We start from the raw sequence: 13,450 nt of genomic DNA on the forward strand, positions 1-13,450 counted from the left end.
CCTTCCCGGAGTGAAGCTCCGCCCACCCACCCCGGCCAGCTTAGGCTCCGCCCCTTTCTCTTAAAGTCCGCTCAAGCCTACGCGAGTTTGGCGCCAACTGTGTTTTTTTTTTTCCGCCCTCCCAAAGGCGGGAACTAGTTATGTGCGCCGGGACGTACTTTACGTCTGGTCTGATTGGCCATGGATGCTCAGTCCCGCCTTCGCGTCCTGAGTGCGTTCTGGCATTGGTGGAGATGCCTGGGAGACCTCGGTGTCCAGAAGGGATCCCCGGCTCTCTTGGGCTAGGCAGGGCGGGTAAGTTGATTTGGGGGTCTGGTCCGCTCAGGGCTGTTGGTGAAGAGACTGAATGGCGTGGTAGTGTCCCGAGCGGAAGCCGGCGGTTTCTGGGGAACCAGGGAGTCCAAGGGAGCCGCGGAGTCGAGGGAGGGGTGCGCGCCTGATGTCCGGGGCCCGCAGGTAGCTGCGTTCCCGCCGCCCTCGGGTGCAGTTTCTGGGCTCATTCGTGTCGCTCTTTGGTTCCTCGAGAGTATCCAGGGGTGTTTGGGCCGAGAGCACGTAGGAACTGCCCTTTCGACTGCTCCTCCCGCCCCTCCCCCTCAAACCAATCTTGTCTTGGAATGTACTCCTTACAGCTTTCTGATGCGATTCTAGAGGAATGTGTCTTTCCTTAGTGTCAGATCATCATTGATGTTGGTTGTTTCCGAGACCGTAATACCCGGAGAAGTTATCTTGATCTCCACAACGCCCACAACAGCGCCTGACACATAGTTGGCCCCAACTCAGATGTTAATGTAGAATTAGCAGAAGCGCAGGGTTTGTGCTTCAGGGATCAACTTGGCGTTGACTCTGATTCTGTCCCAGTCTTTCCCGGATTCTTCCCTGGTCTTTTCCATCCTCCACACCTAGAGCTCCAAACCTTTCCCCTTCCTCAGTGCCCCTCCCCCATCTCGCTCAGTGCTGCTTTGATTGGAGTGGGACTGAGACCAGGGCAAGAATTCCCCAACCCCCACCCCAATTATCTTCTAGCGTTTCTTCCCATTTCATGAGAGGTGGCCCCCTTTTAAGAAAAAATTATACTTTTATCCCTGGTGAATATTCCTGATTTTGTCATTTGGCTTTAATGAAGGAGCTGGAATCTAATCCCAGATACGCCACTTATCAGCTGTTTGACCTTGGAACAAATTTCTTAATCACTTGTTATTTGTTTCCTCATCTATAAAACGGGAAAAAAGAATAGTATGTACTTTATGGGACTTTGAGAAGATTGAAATCAATGTATTTGGAACATTTAAGGCCCAGGCATATAGTGTTCAGTTTATATAGTGTTTGTTATTGTTTTCCCTTTACATTTTCTTCAGGAATCTTGCTGTATTATATTTAGCCTTTCCCATGAACCTTAAAATACACTCTCCTCCCTGGGCTTTTTCCTGCTTTTCTCTACAGATGCTTATTTCAGTCTTTCATTTTTTTTTTCTTTTTTAAGGGAAATTGCCTTTAGACTGTCTTTTTACAACATTGTCCTGTCAGAAAAGACAAGGTAATCCTTCTCTCATATGCTTCGTCTTCACATCTGAACCCATTAGGATTGTTCGTAAAATGATTATGAGTGACCTTGCAGCAATTTTCTTTCATCATCATGGTTCTCAACATGTAAAATTTTGCCTCTCCACTTTGCATAGGTGCAACACTTCCTCTGTCAGTAGTACCTTGCATTATATATTAAGATCCTCATTTGGGGGAAGGTGAGAGCACATGTGAATAAACCCCTCTTTCCGAGGGATTCTGGTACATAATCCTTCCTCTTCCTCTTCCAGGAGAATCACTGGCCTTTGTGATTTCAAGAGAGTAATCTGACCTTTACCAATTACATTTTGTCTTTTGTGCTGCATACTCTAGTTTTCAGTTACCTGTTAGACCTCTTTACCTGCATGTCCTACAGATAATTCATCCTGCTTTCTTTGGTTCTCAGTTAAATGTGTGACTACCTTGTTATCAAAGCTAGGAACTTCAGAGTTGTCATGAATAGATTAGGAATAGCAGTAATTCAACAGATACTTTTTTTATTACCTACTAACTTGCAAGGCCCTGTGCTGAGAGCTGGGGATACACTGATGAACAGACAGAGCCAATCCTGGTCTTCATGGAGCTTACAGTCCCGTGGGTGAGATGGACATTTCTTTAGGAATTTCCACAAAAATGTAATCTTAAATTGAAAAGAGGCCATATAGAGAAAGGACACAGTGATATAAGAATATAATAGAGAGGGCCCGACCTAGTAGTGAGAGGAGGTAGCCAGGGAAGGCTCAAACATTACTTAAGTCAAAATACGAGAGATGAATTAAGTGACAGTGGAGCATTGAGGAAAGAGCACTCCCTGCAGAGGCCCTGTGGTGAGAGGGAACAAATGCCACGTTCAAGGAGCTGAAAGAACGTCCGTATGATCAAGGGTAAAGACTGCTGGGAAATGGGTAAGAAGGATGCAGACTAACTGTAATTGTGGGCAGGGGCCAGGTCACTCTGGACTTTGTAAGCAAAATTGTGACAAAATTTGTTTTTTAATCTAAAGTCAGTAGGAAGCACTGACGGGTTTTAAGCAGAGGGGGGAACATGATCAGATTTGTATTTTTTTAAACTTTTATTTATTTATTTGACAGAGAGACACAAACAGGTGGAGCAGCAGGCAGAGGGAGAGGGAGAAGCAGGCTCTCCGCTGAGCAGAGAACCTGAAGCAGGCTAGATCCCAGGACCCTGGGATCATGACCTGAGTTGAAGGCAGACACTTAACCAACTGAGCCACTCAGGTGCCCCCAGATTTGCATTTTGAAAGACAATTCAGGTTGTGGTTTTGAAGTGGTCAGGAGTGGACATTTGAGTACACTTTTCATGAAATCTTTTGGATTCTCTGTAGAAATCTCAGATCTGCTTGTTTATTTCCACTGCTAATTATTTTGTTATCCTTCATTATCTCCTGTACTGTTTTAATAGTCTCTGTTTTTTGCTACTAATATTTTCTATACTGTTATTGCTAGATAGAGTTAAATTCCTGAAATGCAGATTTGATCATGATATTCTTTTTTTTTCTTCAAGATTTTATTTATTTGGCAGAGAGAGACACAGAAAGAGAGAGCGAACACAAGAATAGGGAGTGGGGGAGAAGGAGAAGCGGGCTTCCCATCAAGCAGGGAGCCCGATATGGGGCTTGATCCCAGGACCCTGGGACCACGACCCGAGCTGGAGGCAGATGCCTAATGACTGAGCCACCCAGGCGCCCTGATCATGATATTCTCTTGCTTTAAAAACCTTCAGTGGTTTTTCCCATTTCGTGCTGGATGAAGTCCAAGTATCTTAATTGTGTAATATATAACCTAACTTTTCTAAAACCTCAATTTTCAAATTCTAGTATGTGTGTATTCACACCCGGAGTTGTTTGTGAGCTCATAGATGTAGTGGGGAGATGGTATCAGGAATTGCATTTGCAAACAGGAACCCATTTTGACTGAATCTTGGGATATGGAAAACCTCAGGAGAGTGAATGATGGGGCTAGAAAGTAGGCATCAGTGTGTATTAAGGTAGGGTGTTTGGACTTTATTCAGTAGACATTGGGAAGTAATGGAAGTTTTTTGGCTTTATTTTTTTTTAAGATTTTATTTATTTATTTGATAGAGATCACAAGTAGGCAGAGAAGCAGAGAGGAGGAAGCAGGCTCCCTGCTGAGCAGAGAGCCCGATGCGGGGCTCGATGACCTGAGCTGAAGACAGAGGCTTTAACCCACTGAGCCATCCAGGCACCCCTAGATTTTATTTTTGAATAATCTCTATACCCAGTGTGGGACCCAAACTTAAAACACTGAGATCAAGATCTCTTGTTCTTCTGACAACCAGCCAGGCACACCTTGTTTTTGTTTTTTGTTTAATGTCTTGCTGGATGCATTGGCTAATTTTTTTTAAGGCTGTTTTTATGCTCATAAGGAAAAGTGGCCTATAGTTTTCCTGTCTTGTAATTTTCCAACTTTGTCCCATTTTCAATGTCTACACTATATTAACTTTATGAAATTTTTTGTATCTTAACCTTTTTTTCCCTTTCTGCTGTCTGGAATATATTATGTTTTATAAGTTCTTTGAAGGTATTGTAGACTTCATTTGTAAAACTGTCTGAGCTTGGTAGTTTCTTTTTGAATAGATTAAGTACTGTATCAAATTATCTAATCATCCTAAATATGTCTGTGTTTTCTATTTCTTCTTGAGTCAGTTTTGGCCAGTTACGTTTTCTGAAAAACTGTCCCATTTCTTGAGCTTTCTTTCAGGAGTATTTTTTTTTCTTCAAGTTTTCATTTAAATTCCAGTTAGTTAACCTATAGTGTAGCATTAGTTTCAGATGTAGTCTAGTGATTAATCACTTACATACAATACCCAGTGCTCATCACAAGTGCTCTCCTTAATTCTCATTACCCATTTAACCCATCCTTCCTTGCCCATTTCTCCTCCAGCAACCCACAGTTTTTTTCCTCCATAATCGAGAGCCTGTCTGGCTCTGCCTATGTCCTTTTATTTACCTGCTATGTTCATCTGTTTTGATTCTTAAATTTCGTATGGTGAAATCATATGGTATTTGTCTTTCTCTGATTTATTTTGCTTAGAGCTTTCTTTCAATAATGGAATCTCTGCTGTAGGTGAAGGTGAAGCTGTCACTCCTTTCTTTTCTTTTTTTTTTTTTTTTAATTTATTTGAGAGAGAGAGAGATCACAAGTAGGCAGAAAGTCAGGGGGAAGCAGGCTCCCTGCTGAGTAGAGAGCCCGAAGTTGGGCTCGATTCCAGGACCCTGAGATCATGACCCGAGCCAAAGGCAGTGGCTTAACCCTCTGAGCCACCCAGGTGCCCCTCCTTTCTTTTCTTTTTTTTTTTTTTTAAGATTTTATTTATTTATTTGACAGAGAGATCACAAGTAGGCAGAAGACAGGCAGAGAGAGAGGGGGAAGCAGGCTCCCCGCTGAGCAGAGTGCCTGAGGCGGGGCTCGATCCCAGGACCCTGAGATCATGACCTGAGCTGAAGGCAGAGGCTTAACCCGCTGAGCCACCCAGGTGCCCCGGTGCCCCTCCTTTCTTATTCCTAATGTTTTGTACCTACTTTCTCTTGACTAGTTTGGCCCAGGATATGCCTATTTAACTTGCCTTTTCGAAGAACCACCATAAATATAAATGTATTTATTCATATCTATTTTATTTTTTTTAAAGATTTTATTTATTTGAGAGAGAAAGAGCATGAGAGGGGAGAAGGTCAGAGGGAGAAGCAGACTCCCCGCAGAGCTGGGAGCCCAAATGTGGGACTTGATCCCAGGACTCTGGGATCATGACCTGAGGGGAAGGCAGTGGCTTAACCAACTTGAGTCACCCAGGCACCCCTATTTATTCATCTTTATAATGCTTGTTGCTTTTTACTAATTTCTGTCCTTTATGTGTTTCTTTCTTTGTTTTGTTTGTTTGTTTGTTTTTTCAAATTTATTTGACAGATAGATCACAAGTAGGCAGAGAGGCAGGCAGAGAGAGAGGAAGGGAAGCAGGCTCCCTGCTGAGCAGAGAGCCTGACACGGGACTCGATCCCAGGACCCTGGGATCATGACCTGTGCCGAAGGCAGAGGTCTTAACCCACTGAGCCACCCAGGTGCCCCTCTTTGTTTTTTTTTTTTTTTAAACTAACACATTTATTGGGCCTTTTTCTAACTTCTTGAGTTGGATGATGAACCCATTAATACTTTGTCTTCTTTTCCTCTAAAAGTATTTTGATTGTATTCCACAAACTTTGCTTTATGGTGTATTCATTGTGATTCAGTTCTATGTTTCCCCATTTCTATTAATATTTGTTCTTTGATCTTTCCTTGCAAATTTCCAAAGGAGCTGGGAATTTAAGAGTGTGTTATTAACTTTGAATTTTATTTATTTGTTTATTTTTTAAAAGTGGGCTCCCTGCACACCATGGGACTTGAACTCAAGATCCTGAAATTGATAATCATGCACTGTACAGACTGAGCCAGACACACACCCCTGAATTTTGTTGGTTTTGATAAAGCTTGTTCTCTGATACTTGTTGATACAAGTTCTGATATAATTTCTGAAACAAGTTCTTTGATACTTGTTAAAAATTACTGTCATGACAGTCAATTCTTATAGATGTACCTGAACATAATATAAGTTTTCTGAATTATTGTATGCAGAGATACAAAATCAGGTCAGATCTGTCAGTTTTGTATTCAGACTTGTATCATTAATTAACTGCTTCATCAGCAGAGAAAAGTGTGTTAAAATCTCTGTTACGACTCTTATCCGTATCAGGTAGGATCTAATCAGGAGACAAAGACCATACAGTAATTTGAAGAAAAAATACTTAAAGAATTACTATTATTTTATTTATTTATTTTTTAAAAGTAGGCTCCATGCCCAGTGTGGGGCTTGACCTCATGTTCCTGAGAGCAAGAGTCACATGTTCTACTACTGACGAAACCAGGCCCGTGCCTCTAGAAAAAGAATTAACAGACGGTTAGAATAACTGGGAATTGGTTAGTAAGAGTTAAAGATAACTCTAGGGGCTCCTGGGTGGGTCAGTGGGTTAAAGTCTCTGCTTTCGGCTCAGGTCGTGATCCCAGAGTCCTGGGATCGAGCCTCACATCGAGCTCTCTGCTCAGCAGGGAGCCTGCTTCCTCCTCTCTCTCTCTCTGCCTGCTTCTCTGCCTACTTGTGATCTCTGTCTGTCAAATGAATAAATGAAATCTTAAAAAAAAAGAAAAGTTAAAGATAACTCTAAAGAAGGTAGGAATAGAAGAAGATAGAGGGAGTGGCCAGTACCTGTAGGGTTGAGATAGATCATCCAAGGAAGGGCTGTCTTTGCCCTCATTGGAAGGTGTATGGCTGGGGCCAAGTGAAGGACAGAGAAGTTGCTAAGTGCCCTGCTGGTGACACTGCTTTGAATCTGGTAGAAGAGATGCATAAGGAAGCTCCTGGGTGCTGCTGGCTGTCAAGTGCTGTGGGATCCAAGAGTTGGAGAAATTGCCCTCTCCAGGAGGCTGGCAGGAGCAAGCTGGGTCCTACAGGAGTCCTTTGTAATAGAAACCTCACTTACAGGAGGCAAGTGTATAGAGAGATGGTGCCCTGTAGGAACCTGGTGCTGGAGAGACTGTCTGCTGCAGGAACTAGATGCTAGAGAAAGATGTTCTGCAGGAGCCTGACTAGCCAGGCACAGTGAAACTAGGAAGAAAAACCTTCCTTTCCAGTGTGTCTCCAGTGCTCTACTGATAAGGTTTAACACCGAGCCAGTTACAAAGGAGAAATCTTTCCAAGGTCATTCTTCATTATCACAGAAGGGTGGATCTGAAATTGAGAGACATGATTAATGGCCACAGTTCCTTTAACTTTATGTGTACGTGGTGAGAAATCACATATGTAATTTAACTCTTTCATATTCTTGTGTATATTATTCTCAGAAATAATTTTGAAGAACTCTTAATGTAACATATGGCATGACTAAGAAATGAGCTGTCACTTTGTATTAAATTTGTAAGTAATTAAAAACATACTTTTAGTGGTCAGGAACCTATAGAGATAAAGGTGTGGACAATGTTTCCATAAGCAACTGTAGAAAAATTTAAGACCAGTGACGGATAAAAAGATCCAGGTTTTTTTCAGTTCTATTGATTTCCTACTTTTAACTTAATAGGCCAAGTAGTCTTTTTTTTTTTTTTTAAAGATTTTATTTATTTATTTGACAGGCAAAGATGACAAGTAGGCAGAGAGGCAGGCAGAGAGAGAGGAGGAAGCAGGCTCCTTGCTGAGCAGAGAGCCCGATGCGGGGCTCGATCCCAGGACCCTGGGACCATGACCTGAGCCGAAGGCAGAGGCTTTAACCCTCTGAGCCACCCAGGTGCCCCTCTTAAAAAATAAGGAAACTGGCATAATTGGATTTGGTAGTAAATGTAATCTTGCTGTTAAGAGTATATCTTGGTGGGAGCGGAAATGCACAGCTCTAGGTATCCTTAATAACCCTCAGTAGCCACAGTTCATTGACCATAGGCACCATCATCACATTTTACTGGCATATTGGAGACTATCAGATAAGTCACATTTTTTGGTTTGTTTTGGATTCTTTTGTTGCTTCCATTCTTGCCACTACAAACAGCACTGCATTGAATATTCGTTTATGTACATCTTTAACCATGTGCTTGTATATCTGTAGAACACATTACTAGATATGACTTGTTGGGTCAAAGATTATTTGCATTTAAAAATTTGGTAGCTATTGTCAGATTGCCTCCGTACAGCTTGCACCAGTGTACACTTGGGTGACGTATGAGAATACCTCTTTTCTCACATCTTTACTAGGCCTCGTATATTATCAAATTCTTTGTTGTTCCTGTCTTACTCTCTCACTGGTGAAAACATGTAAGAGTTCCCAAGACCAACCCCAGGTTGGATGTTTTGCTAAGAAGACTCACAGAACTCAGCATATAATTGTACTTATTTAGTATGATAGTTGGCTTACTTTTGTATAAAAGTTAATTTGTGTTTTGGTCTATTTTATAAAATTAGCATCACTTACTTTGTGACATGGCTTAACTATAATAAGCAAGTTTAAGGTTTTGGAAAATGTTAGGCACTTTTTGAAAAGTGATGATAGGGACTGAATTTATTCATTGTGTCCAAATTTAGAAGTTGCTTTTTAACTTAAAGCTAGGTTCACTCTCTGACTTTTGAGGTTGATTTTAAGTGGAAAATCTTTATATTCAATACTCTAGATGGCGACTGTCAAAAGGAAATAAGATCATGGCAGCAGATGATGACAACGGTGATGGAACAAGTTTATATGAGGTCTTTTCTGGTAAGAGCTCATTTTAACTGTTCTTCTAAATTTATTTAAGTATAAAATAATTTATGTTCACTGGTAACACTCATCAACTTTCTCTTCTTACACACAAATTAATTAATACAATAAAGTGCCTGGCAAATAGGAAATACTTAGTAAATGTGAACTTTCTTATTGTATGCTTTTGAGTCTCTTAAATTTAATGAAATTAACAACTTTGCCAGTATAAGTGGTAATATTTATTGCCATATCCAAAGAAATACAAAATAGGTATTTGTTACTTGTAAGTTGCATATATTATTTATATACTTCAGTGTATATTTCATAAGAGAAAGTTAGGTTTTCTAGTATAACAACAGCATAGTATCAATTTCAGTAAATTTAACATTGATACAATAATTTTATTCAATCTGCTATTTTTGTCAGTTAACCCTCAAATTTTCTTTATTTTTTAAATTTTTTATTTTTTTTAAAGATTTTATTTATTTATTTGACAGACAGAGATCACAAGTAGGCAGAGAAGCAGGCAGAGAGAGAGAGGAGGAAGCAGGCTCCCACTGAGCAGAGAGTCCGATGCAGGGCTCGATCCCAGGACCCTGGGATCATGACCTGAGCCGAAGGCAGAGGCTTTAACCCACTGATCCACCCAGGCGCCCCTCAAATTTTCTTTATTATTATGATTGGAATTTAATCATCATTTTAATTCTTTATTTTAGTTTTTCTCATTAGTTTTTTTCTTTCTGATTTTCGTGCCTTCTTTCAAATGTTGAATATATTTTAGAATTCCGTTCCAATTTATATGTTCGCTTTATGGACTACACCTCTTCGCATTATTTTTTAGTGGTTGCTCAAGGGATTGCAGTATACTTCTTTAACACTTTGTGGTCTACTTTCTGGTATTGTACCTTTTCACCTAAGATGTAGAATCTTGTATGTATAGTTGTCTTTAACCTCCATTCGTCCTTTTATATTAAAGATGTCATAAGTCTCATGATACAAAGCTGTAATTTTTGCTCTAAACCATTCTATGTATCTTTAAAAAAATTAAGAGGAGTTAATCAAATTAAGAAAAATTAGTCTTTTATATTTACTCAATTATTTATCATTTTTAGTCCTTCTAGTACTCTTTAGTATTTTTATAGAATAATTTTTTTGTCCCCATCTCTCTTCTGGGACTCCAGATATATAGTATGTGAGAACTTTTGACATTATCCTATAGGTTACTAAGACTTTTGTTGTTTTTTGTTTATTTGTTTGATTTTGTTTTAAATCTTTTTCTCTCTATTCTTCAGATTGGGTAGTTTTTATTGATTTATCTTCAAATTCACTGGCTCAGCTGTCAAGAACATTCAGTGAATTTTTTTAAAAATTAGAAATTGTAGTTTTCAGTTTTAGGATTTTCATTTTTTTTGTTTATTTGTTTTGTTTTGTTTCTTCCTATGTAGTAATTTTGGATTGTATTCTGGACACTGAATTCTGTTATGTTCTAGAGATATTTGGATTATGCTATATTGCTCGGAAGAATGTTGTTTTTACTGTTAGCAAGTATTTAACTTAGCTGAACTTAAACTTCTGTCTTACCTGTGGTGGATAGCAGCTGAAAACCCTGTTCAGATATTTTAACTTTAGCTGGACATTTTGGAGTTTTAACCTTTACGTACTTTGGGGATCACTCGGAGATTTGGACACAATTTGGGGAATATTCTCCAGCTCTCTGAATTTTCTTTCTTAGTTTCTAGTTGCTGTTATCCCTCCCAAGTTCTTTCTCTTGTTCTTCAAGCTATTAGGACTAGAGGTTTCCATCTGAGTTTTCACTGCCCATTGTTGGCTTCAATTAGGGCGTATCCTTCTACAAAAAATTTTATTACAAAAAATTGTAATAAAAGAAGGATAGGGGACACACTTAAGACTGTTTTTCAGGTATTGTCTCCCCTTCAATTTTTGCCTGCTTTGGGTTACTTTTTTGTTTTTTAGATTGTTCCCCCCACTTTTTTTCAAATTGCGGTATAATTATACATACAACTTTGTATTAGTTGTATTAGGTGTATGACATAATGATTCAGTATTTGTATGTAATGGGAAATGATCACCACAATAATAGTTTAGTGGTAGAGCATTTGACTATAGATAGCTTTTATTTTTATTTTTTATTTTTTTTTTAAAGAATTTATTTATTTGACAGAGAGAGAGATCACAAGTAGGCAGAGAGGCAGGCAGAGAGAGAGAGGGAGAAGCAGGCTCCCCACTGAGCAGAGAGCCCGATGTGGGGCTCGATCCCAGGACCCTGGGATCATGACCTGAGCCGAAGGCAGAGGCTTTAACCCACTGAGCCACCCAGGCGCCCCTATAGATAGCTTTTAATAGTTTGCTTGGAGTTTATGTTGTTCTCAGCAGGAGGATTGGTCTGATAGAACTACTGTGCTATAATTGGAATTGGAACCTTGTCAAAAGTTTCTTTTTGAAAATGAGTTTTTAAGCCTAAAAGACGCTGAGTCATAAATCTGTGTATTGAGATCTTTCTGTTTATAAGGATGTATAAAAACTTAAAAACAATTGTCTTTTTTGGTGTACGGCTGATAAAGTCTCCTTTTCCTGGCTCCCCAGAGTAGGAATAGAAAAACTTCATTAAGTGCATAAAATCATTTTTAACAAGTCTTTGATTTTCTTGCAGCTTCTCCTCTTAAAAATAATGATGAAGGTTCTTTGGATATATATGCTGGATTGGACAGTGCTGTTTCTGGTATGTAAATTCTAAAATAAAATAGGTTCTTTTTTTGGGGTGGGGGGTCAATCTATTAGAAATATTTATTTTGTTACAGTTCTCAGAGTAATGCATAGTTCCTGAATAATTTGACCATTCTTTGGAATAATTTTACTTAGGTAATTATTTTCTTGACTAAAGTTTGATCAGTAAAAAAAATTAGCACTCAGGTTTGTTATCATCTAGGTCTCAGATTTAACTGGACCTTGAGCAAATATATTTTGTACCATTAAAATGCAGACTGTTGGTGTTGTGTATACATATATTACTACTCATACTGTCACGGCTTACATGACATTAGAACTTTTAAAAAGGGTAGTTGCTATAAATGTTTTCAAGTGTATCCGTAAGAGTATGATATGCAGAGAAACTAATGACCTATCCAAATTAGAAACCTTTTCCATAATCAGATATCTCAAAGCAATAATAAGATCTCAAAGCAATAATAAGATATCTTTGAGAAGATACGATACTGATTTGTTGACATAAGTGCTTTAGGTAAATTGGTTTTCTAATCAGTATCTATTTGGACGAAATGCAGGGGGTGGAGAAATGTATAGCCCTTTGAGTTGAAATAGACACAACCTCAAAAAACTTAGCACATATACTTTCTTTTTTTCCCAATTTACTGGGATATAGTTGACATTTAACGTTGTGTAAATTTAAGGTATGTAAGTATTGCTTACTCACATGTGTTGCAAAATGATTACCCCTTTAGCCTAAGCTAACACCCGCATCAATCCTGATACATAATTATCATCTCTTTTTTATGGTGAGAACATTTAAGATGTATTCTCTTGGGAACTTTTAAGTATGTAATACAGTGTGATTAACTATAATCACTATGCTGTATTTTAGATCCCCTGAACTTACTCATCTTAGAGCTGGGAGTTTATACTCTTTGATCAACATCTCTTCTTCCCCGACCCCCCACCCAGTCCCTGATAACCATCATTCCAGTCTCTGTTTCTATGTATTTGGCATTTTTAGATTTCACATATAAATTGATATCGTACTGTTTGTCTTTCTCTGACTTGTTTCATTTAGTATAATGTCCTCAAGTCCATCCATGTAGTTGCAAATGGCTGGATATCCTTCTTTCTCATGGCTGAATAATACCTCGTGTGTGTGTGTGTGTGTGTAAATATACATATATTTTTTTTTCTTTTCTTTTTTTTTTTTTACATACCACATCACCTTTGACCATCTGTTAGTGAACACTTAGGTTCTTTCTATATCTTGGCTATTGTGAATAATGCTGCAGTGAACATGGGTGTGCAGGCTCTTTGAGATCCCGTTTTTATGTCCTTTGGATAAATATCCAGGGGTGGGATTGCTGAATCATATCATAGTTCTATTTTTAAGTCTTTGAGGAATCTCCACAGCGTTTTCCAGTACCGTACCAGTTTATATTCCTGCCAACCATGCACAAGGGTTCCATTTCCTCCACGGCTTTGCCAACACTTGTTGTCTCATGGTTGTTGTTGTTTTTTTAAGGGGAGGTTTCTGATACAAACAGCAGCAACCTTTACTAAACGTTTACTTGCTAATTGTGGCAAGTGCTTTTTATTTCTTATTTGTTCATTTATTTTATTGAAGTATACTTGACATACAGCATTATAATAGTTTCAAGTATACAACATAGTGATTTGACAGTTCTATACCTTAAGCAGTGGTCATCATGGTAAGTATAGTTACCATTTGTCACTATACAAAGTTTTACATTATTATTGACTATATTCCCTATGCTATATGTATATTTTTATCTCTTGTCTTTGATGATAGCCATTTTAGCAGGTGTAAGGCAGTATCTCATTGTGGTTTTTTGATTTGCATTTCCC

At 38.9% G+C, this 13,450-nt stretch overlaps 1 protein-coding gene across 2 annotated transcripts in view; it reads left to right on the forward strand.

Annotated features, from left to right (window-relative positions):
- The first annotated feature begins 225 nt into the window (after window positions 1–225).
- CASP8AP2 (caspase 8 associated protein 2) overlaps window positions 226–13,450 on the forward strand; it is a 32,366-nt gene continuing 19,141 nt past the window's right edge. For both annotated transcript variants that reach the window (XM_032858130.1, XM_032858129.1), the window contains exons 1-3: window positions 226–294; window positions 8,781–8,863; window positions 11,520–11,588. In XM_032858130.1, the coding sequence (XP_032714021.1) occupies window positions 8,809–8,863; window positions 11,520–11,588 (124 nt within the window). In that variant the 5' untranslated portion in view covers window positions 226–294; window positions 8,781–8,808. The remainder of the gene's footprint in view (window positions 295–8,780; window positions 8,864–11,519; window positions 11,589–13,450) is intronic.

This window comes from Lontra canadensis, unplaced genomic scaffold (genome assembly GCF_010015895.1).
Source record: "Lontra canadensis isolate GAN:19392208 unplaced genomic scaffold, GSC_riverotter_1.0 scaffold14, whole genome shotgun sequence".
NCBI lineage: Eukaryota > Metazoa > Chordata > Mammalia > Carnivora > Mustelidae > Lontra > Lontra canadensis.